Source organism: Branchiostoma floridae, chromosome 15 (genome assembly GCF_000003815.2).
Source record: "Branchiostoma floridae strain S238N-H82 chromosome 15, Bfl_VNyyK, whole genome shotgun sequence".
In the NCBI taxonomy this organism is placed as follows: domain Eukaryota; kingdom Metazoa; phylum Chordata; class Leptocardii; order Amphioxiformes; family Branchiostomatidae; genus Branchiostoma; species Branchiostoma floridae.
In genome coordinates, this window is record NC_049993.1 from 4,280,182 (window position 1) to 4,298,429 (window position 18,248).

Here is an 18,248-nt window from a genome sequence, read left to right on the forward strand (position 1 = left end):
GTTACTGTAACATTATTTCACACCTTCCTATCCAATAAGCAAAAAACAAAATTGAATCAATGCTTTTGTTGCAATGAGCTTTCATTCTTGTTACTGGTCCCAGCTGCATCAAAAATCTACATCAAAACAAGTTGATTCCTTTGCTGTGATATCAGTGTTTCTGTTGCGAATGACAATCGGTTCAGCTGATGAAATGTAAACTTGTTAGATCATATCTATAACACAATGACAAAGCCAACTCTTATGAAATTACATATTTGTGCCCTCATATCCATATATAGCACATTTGTCTACTACAAATTCACATTTCTACCGCTGTCTATATGAGTCCTACTACAATTTTTCCTAATATAAAAGTGATACCTACACTACAATAAATTCTACATCATATGCTCCATAATGGAAAAGATGGTAAGAAATGGTATCTGCCTCGGACAGAAATATAAGTGGTTTGATTGAGAGGCAAAAGAAGGGTGTTCCCTGATGTTTGTTAGAGGAGGAAGGGTATGATGGGTTTGCGGGAGCGTGGGTAGTTACTGAACTCCTTCAGGTAGTTGCGGTGCTTGCCGATAGCCCACACTGTCATCTGGTAGAACCCAGCTACGGTGAAGAGCAGGGCTGTGGCACAGGCAGGGAAGTACAGTCTGGTCAGTATTCATGTTTGTACAACACGGTCTCTCAGAATGTCAATAAGTTAGAGGTTAGGACTTGCTTTTGCATATATATATATATATATATATATATATACATGTACATGTACTTACAATTCAAATATTGTGCCATTGTTGCTTACTTATCTTAGATTCTCCTTGAAAAGGTTGAGGGCCTGTAACACTATGTATTTGATCCAGGAAAGGGGAATTGCAGTACAAGATTTGTTCACAAAGGACAATACCTTATCAGGCCACACCAATTTAATTTCTTGGTTCTCGGATTTTTTCAGAAAAATATTGGGGCGGTCGGTCAAAAAAAAAATGCAAAAAGTCTGTGGTGAACTTATCTAACACAGAAAAACAAGGTAAAGTAGTCAAGTTTTCAGTTTTTCATGGCATGATTTATCCAATGAATCTCTTCCTTTGATTTTATACCACTGTTCTGATCATGTGACTGCAAATAAGTGCTCTGATTGGTTTATCAGCAGTATGTGCCCCTGGAATGGGCTTTTTTAAAGGTCTGCAATAACAAAACCTATATTATTTTTCTTGAGACTAAATTTCTTTTTTTTGCAAATCGGAAAAAAATGGGTCAGGAAATCCGAGAACCAGCAAATTAAATTGGTGTGGCCTCATGATATATTATAATGGTTAAACTATGAAAAGATGATACACTTGAGATTACTTACCTGGGAAACACTGAGTCATGATGGTGAAGCACACCCAGGACCCCACCTGGTGACACAGACAGTAGGAGTGATGAGTTGGACTTTCACAATGGTACATACTTAGTTACATCTAACGTTAGATACAGGCCTCTGTAAAAATGACAGCATCCCTGACAAAGAACCAGCATTTAAAAAATGCTTACTTTGGACACTTTTCTGACTGGCTGGCCATTAATGACCATAAATAGGAATAGTAAAAACAGCCTGGGATGCCTCAAACATCTGAGACACCATCAGAAACATCTGTTTTTATTTATTTATTTATTTATTTGTTCAGCTGTTTACAAACAGCCAGGGCTGCCAAACTAGCCATAGGCTATTGTCAAGGGCTAACCCTGTACATGTTCGCACATGTTCGCACACGACAGGTTATACCGCCCCTTACGGGGTGACACACCCGTCCGGGTGAATGATGTAGATCACCATGTGGCTGATACGAGACAGAGGTTCGCCAGGCCTCCATCCAGGTGATTTGAAGTGAATCACCAACTCCCGACAGAAGGATTTGCACCAACGCACACCGCACCATCGCACGTGTGGGGGTTCTTTAACGTGCATGGGGTATGGCTCTCCCCATACACGGGACCTCCATTTAACGTCCTATCCGAGGGACGACTCATTTTTCACTTGTCTTTACTTGAGTAAAGTGAGGAAAGTCGTGTAAAGTGCCTTTCCCAAGGGCACAAGACCGGCAACACGGCAGGCGGATTCGAACCGGCGAGCTCTCGGTCACGGGCCGAATACACTACCACTGTGCTACGCGGCCCCACATACGCGGCCAAACATCTGTTTCAACAGCTGTCTGTGCATACTTCCAATACATGCAGAAAGGAGAGAACAGGACAAATCTCCATGTGTTGCTAACCTCATAGGTGTAGTTTGGGCAGGACACCAGGCTGAAGAGAGAAGTGAAGGGGTTTCCTGTGGGGTACGGGATGGAGCGTGTCTTGGTGCCTGCAGGAAAAATTATCAATTTATTCATCAATAATATCAGTAGTCTCAAATAGATATGGGCACAACTACATAAGAATGGTATATCCAATCTATAACAATTCGCAAATGTTTTAGATTTCATTTTCTGTTATAAATTGTGCTTGAACTTGACGTACAGTTACACATTGTGCTATAACGTATAAGTCCATGTTGGTCGTATGAATACATAATCAACACAACATTCTATTATCACATCTGTTCCTCAAAGAGTTGAGTTTCCAGCCCAAAGCAAGGAACTTGGAACAATCTGACTCTTAAATATACCCAAGATTAATATTATATTTTACCTGGAGGTCGCATGTTCATGAAAGCCAGGTGGATGGACAAATTGCCCAGTTCATTGATCTGAAATTTTATACAAGAAACCACATTTATATATAGCAGAGGGAAATGCAATCACACATTCAATGCATCGATATCCAGCAAAAGTACACACAGGTAACCTTCATTGGTGCAAAACTATAATTTTTAGTCTATAATTGAAAACTGTACTTATCACAACTTATCTTTGCTATTGTATGAATAGGTTGGAAGTATAAGTCCATCATGTCAGTTTGAAATTACATAATAATTTTAGTAATACATGTACATAATAATGTATGTTTGTTTGGAATACTTACCACAAACCCTGCCAGTGCTGAATACACTTGGGGATCTCCATATGCTGAAGAAAGGGGGGGGGGGGGCACAAAGTTCAACATTACTACATGTGTATATATACAAGACTTGAACTACTGTGAAAAAGAATTTTTTTTAACATGCAGTCTGTATTGATTAATATTCCCAAAAGTAAACCAATCCAAAGTTTAAGACATTGAATTCTCAAAACAGTAGCAATGCTTATTCAATGTATGACCTATGACCTTACCAGGTGGGGTGTACAGGGGGTGGTTGATGTAGTAGGAAACAAAGGCTGCAAACCCCCAGTAGTAGCTGCAGTTCTGGTACAAACATACATGTGCATTTTTATAGTTGGTTAGCATACAATAATTTCAGTACTCTACTTCAGGTATAAAATCTAATGGAAAAGTGAACTAAATGCATTCACAAAGGTTAACCACAGACTTGGTATGATACGCTTCATGAGATTTACCAGTTCTGTGAAACATTAATTTTGATTTAAAGGGGCATTCCACTCCAGAAGGGAGTCTTGTTTTCCAATAGATAATGTGTCAATGAATACATAATCAGCCGAATTTTTTGGAATTCACATTGGGATGAATTACGTGATGTGTGTTTTATAAAACAATAATGACACTCACTAAACCCATGCAGACCCTACCCATGCATTCCCTATACGCATAGACACTTTGTTTATTGTACATATTTTCGGAATAAATGAGGTACGCTAAGCACACCGAGAAGGCAAATTGCTCATAAGATAGCAAAGAATACAAGAACAAGACGAGATTTCTTAGCGAACCTGAAATTAGTTTTGTAACCGTACCTAAAAGTTTTGCATTGTATTCAGCCATAGGATTAATTCAATTAGAGGGTACTTGGGGAGTTTAGTAGAACATTGAATGCTTTTGAGGCATGTGGAGCAACTGGGTACTTTATCGTATAATGTGAAGTAGTATGCAGTTATCACTTCCTAAAATTGATATCTATCGGAAAATAACACTCCCGTGTGGAGTGGAATGCCCCTTTAAGGAATATGTTAACACAATGCCCTACCTTGAAGAGGTTCCTGATGGGCATGGTGCCATGGGAGAATCGGTGCACAAACTGGGTCTCCAGCACACGTTTCACATAGTGGAAGGTCCAACAGGCAAAAGCAATGCTAAAAAGCAAACATTTGAAACTTGCAATGAACAAACTGAATGAATGAATGAAAATTGATTACTTACAAAAATTTTGGTACATATGAAAGTTGAAAATGGACTGAGAGTCAAACCAGTGAACTAAGGGCTGCTAGCCAATCAATTGGAGTTGGGGGTTCAAAAAGCAGTCTTTAGTTTAGGGCATATTATTACTCGAAATGAAATACATGTTCTCCATTGGTTTCTTTTCAAAGATAGCTCTAATAAGTATGTCCGTATAAAACAAGGGAAGTCAATGACAGAAAAACTCAGACTGACTGCACGACGGGGTGCGTCTTCGCCTTGGTAACTCCGTAGATGAAGGCGGGGCGCAGGTAGAACAACAGGTACGCAGCGATGGGGCCGGAGTACTCACACAGGAACACCTGTGAGAGACCAACAGTGGAAAGCATTTACACTGACATGTTTTATCATCATAAGTTATATCATAACTTGCCTTTTCTTGAGATGGATTTTATCAGCTATCCCTGAAGATTTTGAACTTTCCGTTTAGCATCTTGTTCTTTAGATGCCCAGTTACGAAGTGAGGTTAAATGTATGTGCAAGTTTTCATCCAATGTCTTTAGTACTAGCTTGACATTTATTTATTTATTGATCTTTAGGGTAGTCCCTTCAGTTAACGTAGTAACTGATTTCCAAGGGAGCCCTATATACATGTTCACACATGTTCGCACAACGACGGGTTATACCGCCCCTTACGGGGTGACACACCCGTCCGGGTGAATGATGTAGATCACCATGTGGCTGATATGAGACAGAGGTCGCCAGGCCTCCATCCGGGTGATTTGAAGTGAATCACCAACTTCCGACAGAAGGATTTGCACCAACGCACACCGCACCATCGCACGTGTGGGTGTTCTTTAACGTGCATGAGGTATGGACACTCCCCATACACGGGACCTCCATTTAATGTCCTATCCGAGGGACGACTCATTTTTCACTTGAGTAAAGTGAGGAAAGTCGTGTAAAGTGCCTTTCCCAAGGGCACAAGACCGGCAACACGACAGGCGGATTTGAACCGGCGACCTCTCAGTCACGGGCCGAATACACTACCACTGTGCTACGCGGCCCCACATAACATGACATGAACATGTCATGAACAAGACAGGTCCGAGATGTTGACATTTCTCCCCACCGTTTTCCAGCCTATCTGTGGTCCCAGGTCCCGTAGGTACAGCTTCCTGTCCCCCACCCTCAGGTCCAGCGAGCGCACAGTCTCCTCATCACTCAGGTTACGGCCCTCTGAAAATTGTAAAATGGAGACAGAAAATTCAGTTGGGATGTCGAGCTGCAATTGTCACAAAAAAGTTTGAATGGCTCCAGAATACAAAATGATATACTGTAAATGCATTTAAGTTCGCGGGGATTTAATTTCGCAAATAGCGGGGAAAATGACTTTTCGCGGTGGTTTTAATTTTGCGGTAACACCATCCGCTGCAGTCTAATACCATAATAATAGAACATTTCTGCATTTACAGTATATGGGGTGAAGCTTGCTGTGAAAAGACTTATGGACATGGCTAGGAAGGAAACAGAAATGAGAGAAAGGGAAAAGAAGGGAAGGAAGTATGGAAGGACAAGAAACAACTAAGACTTACTTGGTTCCAACCTGAGAGACTGTCTGGCTGGGTAGTACCTGGGAACTGTGGTGAGAGACACATGTAATATTAAGAATCCTCAAACTGAAGTGAGATACCATAGCAGCAGCTGTGCCAATGATCATGAAAACAAGTATAATAAGTATTTCTACAATTGCCAATTATAAAACCAGAATGAAAAGGGTTGGCCTTTTGATTAAGAAGTTGCAACATTTGTTCTACTCACATTGTTTGTAGATCCATTTTTTCAGGTCCAGCACTGTGGAATAGTTGTCCACCTGGGGGAATAATTAGAAATCTTGTGTATCTTTACTCTATTAACGCTACTTCACCTTTATTCGTGGGATAACCTATATCCGTTGTTTTCAAAACACAGTATTTAGGGAGCGACCGACGGTGGTTTTAAACTGCAATGTTTTGAAAATACATGTATATACTGCAATTTAGAGCCACAGTCCGTTGACTTATTATCCCTATATACTCTGTTTTTTGGAAACAACGGATATATGTTACCCCATGGATAAATGTGAAGTAACCTTAGCTTTATACATATCCTGCAATGATAACTTGTACAAATGTAATTTGAAAAACACAAATGAACAAACTTCTGCCTGAGCTCTGGTGCTGAACAGGACTTACATGGTCCAGACAGGTTATCTGCTTGCCTGACTTGGCGTGAAGAATCTCGATCTGTAGGGAAGCGACAAAAAGACTTTATTAAGTATGATTGTGCATATTGATGACAGAATTCATTCAAATACAATCCTCTCTACAACTGGGTGAAAAAAAGCTGAGAATTACTTCCTTCTTCTTTTAGCATAAGAAGAGTTAGACCATGATATAATTATTTGACCCATACGATACATTTTGTATTAGCAAGAGAAAGTAAGGAGGTTAATTAATTTAACCTCCTTTAACCTGACCTTGGAGAAAGTGAAATACTACTAGCCTACTAAACAGTAGGACAGTACAGTAAAATTAGTCATGATAGGGAAATATGTGTAGTTACTTGCAAATGTTATGCTATCCTAGTTTTTTTTCTATAACTTAAGACATCTCGTTAATATTTCTGATATGGGCGTGGTTATGACCATGTGCATAATTTGCACTTTGCATCTAAGCATTATCAATTTGTAACGTTTTAACACCAGCGCGTTTTGTAATGCAACAACGCCCACAAGTAATGGTGCTTTTGTTCCGTAATGTACAAAGCCTTTTCTTGATCGAGATAGCGTTCTTGTGATTAGGAAGATTAACAGATAAAGAAGATTTCGTACCTCCATTGTTGCAGAGTGATCGTCCGATCCAGTCGTCCGACACCGACCTACACAACCTGACCTTTGACCGATCAAAGGTCGGTCAGGAATCGGTGGGCGACACGGTGCGATCTTTGGGAGTATTGCACGTTCTTGCGTTGCGCCACAGGGACATTTAGAATAGAATAGAATAACTTTATTGCGCAACAATTGTAACAGTTACAATGTATGGCAATGTGAACAACTATATACTAATACAAATAACTAACAACTAATGTAACATAATATAACAGTATAAACAATCTAGTGAGTATCATAAAGCATTATCTCGTTTTTGCAATGAGTTGTAAATAAATTGGCCAACGTAGGCAGATATATGAACAGGACATGATAATATCAAATGGAATACCTCTGACCTAGCATGTGGTAGTACAATTTCGGACTTACATACAATATTTTGAAATAACTTTTGACGGTCTTCTTCATAAGTCGGACAATCCATTACAAAATGAAATTCATTTTCTATGTCATTATGGCATGTGGGACAAAGTCTCTCATTGGCTGGTATGTTGTATTGTCGGCCCTTTTCAATTTGTAAGGTGTGTGCACTAATCCTTAGTCTCGTTAGGTCATTTCTAAACAATTTGTTTTGAACAGATGAAAGATATTTTTCGAAACAGAATTCTTTTTTGATTTTACAATAAGTACTGAGTTTGTTAAAACTTCTTAATTCTTGTCTCCAACCAGAGAGAAACGTGTCTTGCAGACGAGTGTCGTTTTTCCAGAAAATGTTGCGTTCTGCTGAACGATAAGTGAATAGACCAGTACATTGTAGTTGAAAAATTTCCGTTGAGGAGATGATTTTATGAAGATATCGTCCTTTATCGTACTCTTCAAGCAGAGGTTGGGCTCTGGCTTTTATGCCAGGCGTTTCTTTTTGGCGTTTTTATCGGGATTTCTAAATTTGTACTCTTTCGTGATGTCTTGCAGCTGCGTACAAAGTCCGATAAAAACGCTTAAAAGAAACGTCAAAAACATTCGGAGCCTAACCCCTGCTACAGTTATCGCATAGACCAGTCTATTTCAGGCGTGATAATTACATTGTGCACGACTTTAATTCTAAATCATCAAATGGTGATGATCATGGGCCTTGCAAGTTAGTCTCATTGACTCAGTGGAGTGAGTTCAGGAAAGACACAATGAGCTTTCTCGTGATTTGCGGAGAAAGTTCATCTGTTTTGGCCAACCCATTATCGGCGCGGAACTTGTCTTTTCAAAGATTTTACCGAATCCTGCTCAAAGTACAGTATGTGATTCTTCAAAGTATGCACCACAATATGTGTCTTCCGCAGATATTTGTCGCTTGTAGCTCATTCCTTTGATAGAACAACGTACATGCATTAGGCAATACAATAGAGGCAAATGAAAAGACCCAGGCCCTTTGAACCGTACACCGTGATTTCCTCTTTTTAGTCAATGATTATCGCTTTCGGGCAGGCCTGCCGTAGATGTGGTACACAGGAAGGAAGAATACCATTTGAAGCTGTAACATATAAAGGTAAAATAGCCCCTTGGCAAAATGGGTGGATCCGTTGTGTCACAATCCAATTGGTAAACCTTTTCAAATCTTACCATGTACGGAAGCACATACGCTTGAGGGGCTAGGGTGGCCCATTTCATGAAATAGTGATATCTAGATATTTGTCCCTTGTCTCCGCACACAAGAAGACATGCGAATAGAGTCAATTCCGAGTCACCGAGAGGGTTTTAAAATAATATTTGTAATAAGTTTGAACTATTTAAAGTAAAAGAGTTTTTCAGTCACTATAGTTCTAACTTGTTCAAACAATTAAAAATGAAAGTTTGAACATGTTTGAACCTATTCATATTTGTTGGAAACATTGGGAAAGTAACAATACGAATATCTCTTTATTTAGAACAATTTTCAAACATCTATGTGCTTTTGTTATTGTTCCAACATGTTCCAACAATTTGTGTCATTTTTCCCTCCGTAAAAACTTTTATTGCCCCAATAAACAAAGGTGCTAAGCTGGGTCCTTTGTCTGACCTTGTATTTTTAGATTTTCTTCAGAAGACACTGGTGAGTCTTTTGTGAAAAGGTGGCAGACAGACATAATTTCCTGTACTTGGCAGGGGTGTGTGAATTGCCCTCTTTCCAGCCCACTGCCCCAGATACAAAACATAGTATCAATGTTCGAACATGTGATCACAAATGATGAATCTATGTTGGAACAATTTAGAAACTAACAGAAATAATGTATTTGATGTTAGAAATTTTTATAACATGTATGAACACTATAGAAAATATTTTGAACATCACACAGATGTTATAAATAGTTCTAAACAGTTACTTATCACAGTTAGATTATTACAAAGATTTCCAAAATGTTGGAACAAAAGGCAAGAAAAACCCTCTCGGTAATGTGGAATTGACTCTACTGACCGTTAAATATCTTTTATTTAGACAATTACAAGTTGTCATTATTCATCATTGAACAGAGTTGTTGTTCAGAAGTATTACACAGTGACGAATACAATGTCAGGTTCATCCCTGTAAGGTAACGGGATGATGTGAATTGCTGTACAACGATAGCATTTCCAAACAGATATTGATGGGGGAAAGCCGCCGTAATGTCTTTTTCTCACTCGCGAGGACAACACGAACTTGTCAGAAAAAATTTATCAGTTGCGATTAGTGGTGCGTACCTAAACTCAATTTCAGGTTCAGGTCCGGATTCAGGTCCAGCAGTTCAGGTTCAGGTCCGGACTTAAAGTCCGGACCTGAACCCATCATTGCATATTATTTGCATTTTTTAGGGGGGGGAGGTGCATATAAAATTGCATGTTAGCATGAATTGAAATGCAATGTGAAAAATACATGAAAATGATAGACAGCCAGTGTAAACACGAACTGTTTTTGTCTTTTTCCAGTGCAAATTTTACTGTCTATGGAAGGTTTTAAATGGTTTAGAACAAAAAAAAGGGAATATAAGTGACAGATTGCTTTTTGCAAGTCCGGACTTGTCTCCGGACATTTAGGTTTTTTTTGGACTTGGACCTATACATTTTAGGTCCAATTCCAAGTCCGGGCTTTAGGTACGCACCACTAGTTGCGATCTTCCCTCAAAACTGCTGCTTCGAGATTCGTGGAGCCTCTTAAGCTACAAATTGGTGATTTTGCTGCATCCACGTCCCTAATTTCCATCTACTCCTCCAGTACAAGTGTCACGAGACATGCCGCGTGCTACCGCTCGGAAAAGTGTGGCGTTTTGTATAACCGCGAGGGGAAAAAACATGATACTATTGATAGCTTAATTACCTGCCAGCATGCAGCATTCCCAGAATTTCCCACGTCAGAAACTTAAGCAACATCCAATTTATTTCTCAGCAGGTTCATTTGAAATTCGAGGGCGATAAGATATACAACTCTTACACTGCTTCTAGCACCCAGAAGGTGAGGGATTTAAGAATAGTTATTATCGTCTTATATGCATAAGACAAGTATCGGAATATCCGATAACCTCCTTGGAATATCCCATCTCCGAGGATTTACTGGTAGCTAAGAGCCAGTTTGGTAGTGCTTTGACCACCGGTAATTCTGCCCGGGGATTAGAATCTGTAAATGCAGAAATGTTCGCGGTGGATTAATGAATTTAAAACCACCGCGAACATTTTTCCATAACAGTAAGAGACTACAGTGCATGGTGCTACCGCGAAATTAAAACCACAGCGAAAAGCCCATTTTCCCGCTACCGCGAAATTAAATCCCTGATCATCGATCTACTCTGACCCACTGGCGTCTTCAGGGTACATTCGTGGAGACAATAGACGGGGAAAATTACTTGTTCGCGCATGCGTCCTGTGATACTCGGTGCACGCAAGACGTGGATGATGTTTGAGGATTCTCCACATTTTTGTATGCTTTCTAAAGGATGAATCACTCTAAAGCTGCACAAAGTAAAGGTCAAAGATGACAAGAAATCGGATAAAATGTCTGCAAAAGTTTGCATGGAATCGCTAGTGCACCAATGTCAATGTAGGTCGGTGCTCTCAATTGCGCACACAACCCGGGAGTAAAGTCAAACACGAGGATGAAATAACCGCCCAAAATAAGTATGACAAACAATCAGAACAAGCTACGTAGGAGCAAAGAGCAAGCAGGCTACGACTCAAGTACCATTGCCTGCCAGAAATAAACTTGGTTCATCTCCTAGGAGACTGCTTGAGGTTGAAATGCCCTAAAACGCATTAGTTTCAAATTCGCCTATTTGGCGACCTTTCTCAGTAGGGTCGATGTGTTTGCTGATGAAGGTGATATTTCTTGTGAATATGATAATAACAATAATTTATAATAATAACTTTATTGCACAACAATTGTACGAGGTACAAAGTATGGCATCTACATAACTACAGTTCTATAGCTTAACTAACTAATACCGGAGTTGTAGTATGGGATAAGCTTCTTACAATCATTGGAAGCTTTTACAATCAGTTGAGGAGTTTCTAATATCCAAACCTTCTTTGATATATTTTCCTATATCTGCCATGCAGGGATTGTCACATGTCATGATGTATTTGAATTTGCACTTCAGGTCCATTGAGATAAATCCTTGTGTATAAAATGACAACCTTCTGTATAGAGAATTGCGTATTTCAGACTATTTGGGACATACAATCATAAAGTGATATTCGTCTTCAATTAACTCTGGACAGAATGGACAAACCCTCTGGTCGATAGGGATTTTTTTTTAATCTCCCGGTTTCTATATGTAATTTGTGACAGCCAGTTGTGTGATTGCCCTACGAACGTCAAGGCTCTTTATGGTTGAAATGTAGTTCTCTTGCTTGTAATGCTTGTTCAATGTAGAAAGAGAGGAGAGTTTAGAATTGGTACGTAAGGGAGGGCAGCTGTTGGTCTTGGTCTCGATGGGGTTTCTTTCAAGAGTTCATCGATCAGAATAGCTGCTCATCTACAATTTAATCAGCATGGGTGTTAACGTTACTCGCCTTTTATGTATTCTCTAGCGCGTTACAACAGATTTTTTTAATCTGAAGAAAAAAAAATTGAATTTGAAGAAAAAAGTATTGTTTCTCTACATAGTCATCATGATTAGCAATTTCTACGATGTTACCGGATAGTCACAGAATATATACAAATGAGGTGATAGGAAGGCATGAGTTTATCAGGTCCTCTGAAATATGTGTGTATGTGTGTGTGTGTGTATGTGTGTGTGTGTTTGTGTGTGTGTGTGTGTGTTTGTGTGTATATGTGTGTGTGTGTGTGTGTGTATGTGTGTGTGTGTTTGTGTGTGTGTGTGTGTGTGTTTGTGTGTATATGTGTGTGTGTGTGTGTGTGTGTGTGTGTGTGTGTGTGTGTGTGTGTGTGTGTGTGTGTGTGTTTGTGTTTGTGTGTGTGCACGCGTGTGCGTATGTGTGTGTGTAGTGTTGGTGGTGGTCATACCTTGTCATGACAATTAGAAGAGGCTTCAGAAAGGATCTGGGTTAAGATTCGGACTCATATCGAAAATTCTACGTATACCCTGTCTTCTAATGTGTCAACCGCGGGATCTAGGTCTGCTCACGTGGTACTTTGAGTCAGACCGGTCACTGACATCATGCAAAACGCTAACTCATACACACATCACGAAAGAACAGACAATGAGGCAGTGCTTGATTTCTGTAGAACTATGTATTCCATTTGATTTTTTCACATTTTTTTTTCAGTTTGCCCGACGAGCATGAGCAATGCAATAACTATCAACGATACACAAATATAGTCGAGAAATAAACATTGTCTCACAATATAATATCATTTTACTGAGTAAGAATCGCGTTTCTTTTCCTCAAAAGAGACTTTGAATCCCTATACATCAATGTGACGTCAGACAGTAAAATCTTTGCCTGAATTAGTGAATAGGAATATAAAATGTAGATAGGAAAGTTTCGCAGGAAATCTTGAATGGCTGACATTTATAACTAGAAATATACTGCAAGTTCAATGTGAACATTATGATACATTTGGCAACAGTCCGGTTAACCATTAACTACTGGTACAATCGTAAGTAGCACAGCCATGACGTCTGAATAAAATACAGGAGGTATACACTCTTCAAGGTCTTGTCTATTATAGCTGTCTGATCGGTTAAAGAATGGCGAGGATCCCTCTGTAGATCGCTATCATTATTTTAAGTATTTCTTGCCCCCTATTCATTTTCTAGCCGACTTGTGCTTGATATAGAGTAAGGATTTGTCCATGAGGATGTTTAGACAACAATAACACTGTGTCATGACTTCCTTCATTAGCTAGAGTAAAACATTTTGTTACTGTCCTATTTGGTCCACACAAAACAGAAATGGCACAATAACAATTCTGTTTTCAAAGATGGATTATTCTCCCTAATTTTGGAGATTACAATACAAACGTGACAGCCATAACATGTTTCATTCATATACAGTTGAGGCACACACGAAATATGCATATTTGCAGCTTTGGGTACAAAAATATCCTCTCTCTCCCCGTTCCCATCAACACGAATAGCCATCGTAAATAGTTGGTAATTCCATCCGGGGTGTCTTCCCTTTCTCCGGTCGGCACGACGTCATCCCACTCAAGACTTCCCGTGTAGAGGCGTCGTCATTAGTCATTAAGCTAGTCGAACTCGGATACATCACACGTAGGAACAAGTCATTTATCTCCCCAACAATGCACTCCAACAACAAGGCATTAACGTGAGTTGTCCCCGGTGCCCAGCATGCCTCCCGAGCGTGGCAACGCACAATAAAGATGTCATGACTCCTAATTATCCACATTAGAGGCCGTGGGCTGCATTTTGAGACGCGGGATATCCGGGACGGTACGCTTTGGGACCCAGGGGTGGGAAAACTCGCCATTAGATGAGTTGTCGTTGAAAAACGCTTGTTATTTGTTTCTGATCGGTAGGATTTGTAATGGATATCCGGATCAACAGGTAGGGAAATCCACATGGACTCTTTCAGGAGTGAATCACGTCTCATCTTCGATAGATGCGTGAGAATCATTTTTCAGTCTTGTATGTAAAGCTCGGGGATTTTTTCGTTTTGTGACTTAACCGGTGTCGGTACATGATTGATGAGAAGACTGCTGCGCCTGATAAGTGTGGATCTTCCGGCAATCTCTGCCAACGTCTCTCGATAATTCCTGTGATTGCTTAATTCAACAGGGACGATGTGAGATCACTGATTAGTGCAGCACGCCTGTCTATTTCCTGCGCGAAAGGAATTACATGTATAATGATGATAGTTGTTTCCCGCGCTATCCGTGTGTTTATTGGAACAGGTCATGTTAACGTTAGCTGCAGGAGTCAAAGATGTTTGACATTTCTATCTTTGCCCACGCACCCCCGTGCATCGGCAATGGAGAAAGTCTTCCAATTCCTGTCCAAGGAATACAACAACGTACCGTCCCTAGATTCATGTATCACCCCTCTAACTGCTGTCTTCAAAGTGCGCTACGGCATGAATGAAACGTTTTACGAATGTGTATTGTTACCAGGTTGGTAAATGGCTGTGACAGTATCCGAGATAAAAACTGGTGCTTAAAATGGGCCAATTTTTCTTACCTACCATCCGTTTTATCTTTCAAAAATAATGACTTAAGCCGATTTTGTTCCCCACATCTCCTCTGTTTTCGGTACGAAGAATTTGACTTGGAGTGTTTATGCTTCATCCTCGCCTTGCGGGACTCCAACCGGAATTTCTACCTGCGCTAAATAGCTTGAACCGTCTCTACGCTAGCACCACGACAGCACCTAAGGGTCGCTAGCCCTTGCCAAAGGCCACAACCACAGCCAAAACCCATGGAATCTGTCTCACTTACGTCATCATCCTCAGAATAACAGCTGCCCCGAATGTAGTCCAACTCACTGCTTCCCCGAGACTCAAAGATGGCGTCCATCTTGTCCAAGTCGCCTCTACTTTTCTTAGGTTTGGGAACACACTGCAAACTGGTTCTTTTGGGGGAGGAGGGGGAGGGCGTGTTCCCGTTATCCTCTGTCCATCCCAGCTTCCCACTGTGTCTGTATTGTACAACAGGTGGTCGGCCGTTGCCATGGTTACCATTAACTTTCACCTGTTCCTCCTCCGGAGGGGGAGGAGGGGGTTCCGATTTTGTGACTCTTTCAGGATCTTCCTGGGGGTTGATCTGTGTGGGGGTAGAGTCCTGTACGTGGACGTCTACCCTGATGACGCGTGTGGTAGGTGTGGTGGAGGAGCCGGCAGAGCCAGCGCTGTTTTCCCGACTATTGCTCGGGTACAGCCGTGGGTTCGTCAGCTGCGCTTGTATGTCTTCTATCTTGAACAGTCCGCTGTTGATGTATGATTGAAACAAACCCATCTCTCGCCCTGCCGACATCTCGCTGGGTGCGATGCTGGGGCGCACCGCGCTCAGGCGGGCACTTCCCACGTGGCTCGGTGGCGTTTTCGGCGGTGCCGTATCCTTCTCTTCCCGCCCAACATTGTAAGTTCCCCCGCTCCGCCGTAAGACGGAACACAGGGAAAATCGTAGTCCGCTCGGCCTCTTCGGGCTCGCCTCATCCCGGGAAAGAGTCGTACCACTCATGGAGCGAGCAGTTAGCAGACTTACAAGCTATGAACAGGATTCTGGTGGAATTCGACAAATATGGTTCCTCAGATTCTTCATACCTGACGCACAGAAACAGGAAGAAGGCGAAGAAAAATGACTATGTTTAGCGATATACAAGCAGCCTGGTGGGTTAAACCATTTCTCAACCCGAGGGAGGGTTAGAGCTAGACAAGGAACCAAAATCATTGTGCACTCTGGCAACTATAAATGAGAAGATACCGTATGATAAGTTCATTCTTGTAGTCGCAATAGTCCCTGTTTAATAATACTTGATGCAGTTTTGGTACCTCATTTTTTTCACGTTGCGAGTTATCCCCCTTTTTCTTCAGTGTGGATTGGTCTGTGCATCATATACAGACTGTACCACGTTTAGCTGACGCAGATTGGGAGGTAAACATTTTCTATAGGAGCTATTTTTACCACGGAGAGGACGATACAAAGAAGCTCTTGATTTGTTATATCGAGTGAATAGAATTTTGATTGCTACTACATATTATGTTAAACTAATATATAGTTCATAATGCTTACATTTGTCGGCGAAGCGTTCACACAAAGAATCAAAGAAACAGTTATATTTTTTTTGGTAAGAAATTAAGTTGATAAAATTTGGCAACCATCATACAAAATCTACAAAGAAAGCACTGTGGCAATAAGTGATGATTACGGATGAATGTCCGGATATTACCCTGTACGTGTGATGCCCTAGTTTGCTGTTGTTTTGATATATAGATATGACACGCGACGGTGTCTAATGAACTAATCAAGGATAGATTAACGGAAATAACCAGGCGCACGAAAACACTTCAAGGGAATGCTTACTGTGTTTTGCTTCCTGCTATCTGTATCTGTATCTATATAGCCGGTATAACCGCCGTTCGGCGTAACACACCAGCTTCGCAGGCACGCGGCGCGGCAGCAGCTTGTTATATTACACCGAACAACCCGTCACGCCTAACTTTTGCACATCTATCTGCAAGCGTTCTTTGAAGCTATTCAGAGAAGATGCCCCTACTGTGCTTGGTGATAACAAGTTCCACTCACAGTGCTAGACCACTTTCATCAGCAACGTGGCATTTTCATCTGTGTGACGGTGGCACTGTCTCTATGACTTAATGGATTTATCCTTCAAACTTCAGCAGCCGGTCCAAGGAAAGACTGTTATGCACTTCTAATCGAGCACGCGGAAAATGTTCCCCAAATAGCCACGGAATCGGTAGAAGCACATTATCAACCTTGGTCATCTTCATGCATTAAGACCGCTGCTTTTAAATCGACCAAGAGGAAGCAGCATGCATTTCTTCTTAGTGTTTAGGTGGCCACCATCAACTTCCCAATGTTAATATAAACTCTAGCTGACGTGGACAGAAATAGAGACTAAGCACTGTATATTCAGCACCAGGGACAGTGCCCTCCACACACAGAAATGTATCATAGATATATACAAATATCTAATAGATATTCTATAACGTCGTTACTTTTAGGAATGTCCTGTCTCTAATGTGTTTTTTTTATATATGTATACAGACAGCCGTGGTGTACTATTTATTCAAAGTAACATAGTATGCTGTCCGTTATGACTCCGTTATGATCATTTTCCTAAAGCTTATCATCCCCATATTTCTGTATTTAGAGATTAACATACCTACGTAATTTGTTTAAAGGTATTGTATAACGCCTTGAAAGAGGTTAATGCTATTATATAAATGGTAGTGATTACTGCATTAATGCTGTTAATACCAATGAAGCGACTTAGGATGTCTCTGTATTGTCTGTGCTCGTTGTCAAATCTATAAACAGATGTGTTATTTTGTCTGTCCTGTACATCTTTGAAATGTTTAAATTATTCTGCTAATCACCCCATCTCATGATTCTTTTAGACGTAACGTATACGTCAGAAAATATTGTAAGTTACATCAACGTAATCATTATTTCAATGGAATTGATCCATGTGTACAATGATCATATAAGGGTTGCCTTGAACTTAAAGTGAGGTGTATTGAGTGAACATGGTATGACGATATATGGACTTAACGACACGCGTAACAGACGTGCAAACAGCTAGGGTCCAAGTATATCATTGGGGATTACTTGCCTCCATGTCGACTACGATAAAACACTATGCCAGCCTGATGAACCATGCATTCGGCACCAAGGACGGATGAGCCGACGCCTACGCATCGCGTCCCAAAATAGTATCATTTCACCACCTCTAACCACCCACCCCGTAAATCATATTGATTGGTCCCATAGAAGACGTTTCAGCTATTAACATCCATAGATATAGAGTGCGAAGGCAGTGATCTTTGTACAATGGAAGCCGCTTAATTGCACACCCAATTTGCCAGCGAATCCCGTGCAATTATCCGGCGTGTGCGATAATGCGAAGTTACCCAGTTGGACAGCACCGCCACGGGATTTTGGGATTCCGTGCAATTGACCGAAGTGTGCGTTTATCCGACGTGCAATTAACTGGTTTCTTCGCGTATCAAATTTAAAGTATTCATTTTCATCCCCAAAGTTTATTTTTACAGCCCATTATACTTTTTTCATTTGATC

General features: G+C 40.7%; 1 protein-coding gene across 1 annotated transcript; it reads right to left on the reverse strand.

The window, feature by feature from the left end:
• Positions 1-68: 68 nt before the first annotated feature.
• On the reverse strand, positions 69-7,133 carry LOC118431796 (very-long-chain enoyl-CoA reductase-like). The gene is made up of 13 exons (XM_035843137.1): positions 7,073-7,133; positions 6,435-6,485; positions 6,022-6,073; positions 5,796-5,840; positions 5,333-5,439; positions 4,456-4,562; positions 4,052-4,157; positions 3,243-3,315; positions 2,995-3,038; positions 2,662-2,719; positions 2,247-2,335; positions 1,343-1,388; positions 69-618 (listed from the first exon to the last, which is right to left on the reverse strand). Exons 1-13 carry the CDS (start codon positions 7,076-7,078, stop codon positions 491-493), a joined length of 912 nt encoding a protein of 303 aa, XP_035699030.1. The 5' UTR covers positions 7,079-7,133; the 3' UTR covers positions 69-490.
• Positions 7,134-18,248: the final 11,115 nt, after the last annotated feature.

What these genes read in the sequence shown, in the direction of transcription:
- LOC118431796 (XM_035843137.1), bottom strand. An exon ending in AAAATGGATCTACAAACAAT is followed by an intron (nt 5,841 to 6,021) that starts GTGAGTAGAACA and finishes CTCTCACCACAG; the next exon opens with TTCCCAGGTACTACCCAGCC. An exon ending in AAGACGCACCCCGTCGTGCA is followed by an intron (nt 4,158 to 4,455) that starts GTCAGTCTGAGT and finishes TTTGCTTTTTAG; the next exon opens with CATTGCTTTTGCCTGTTGGA.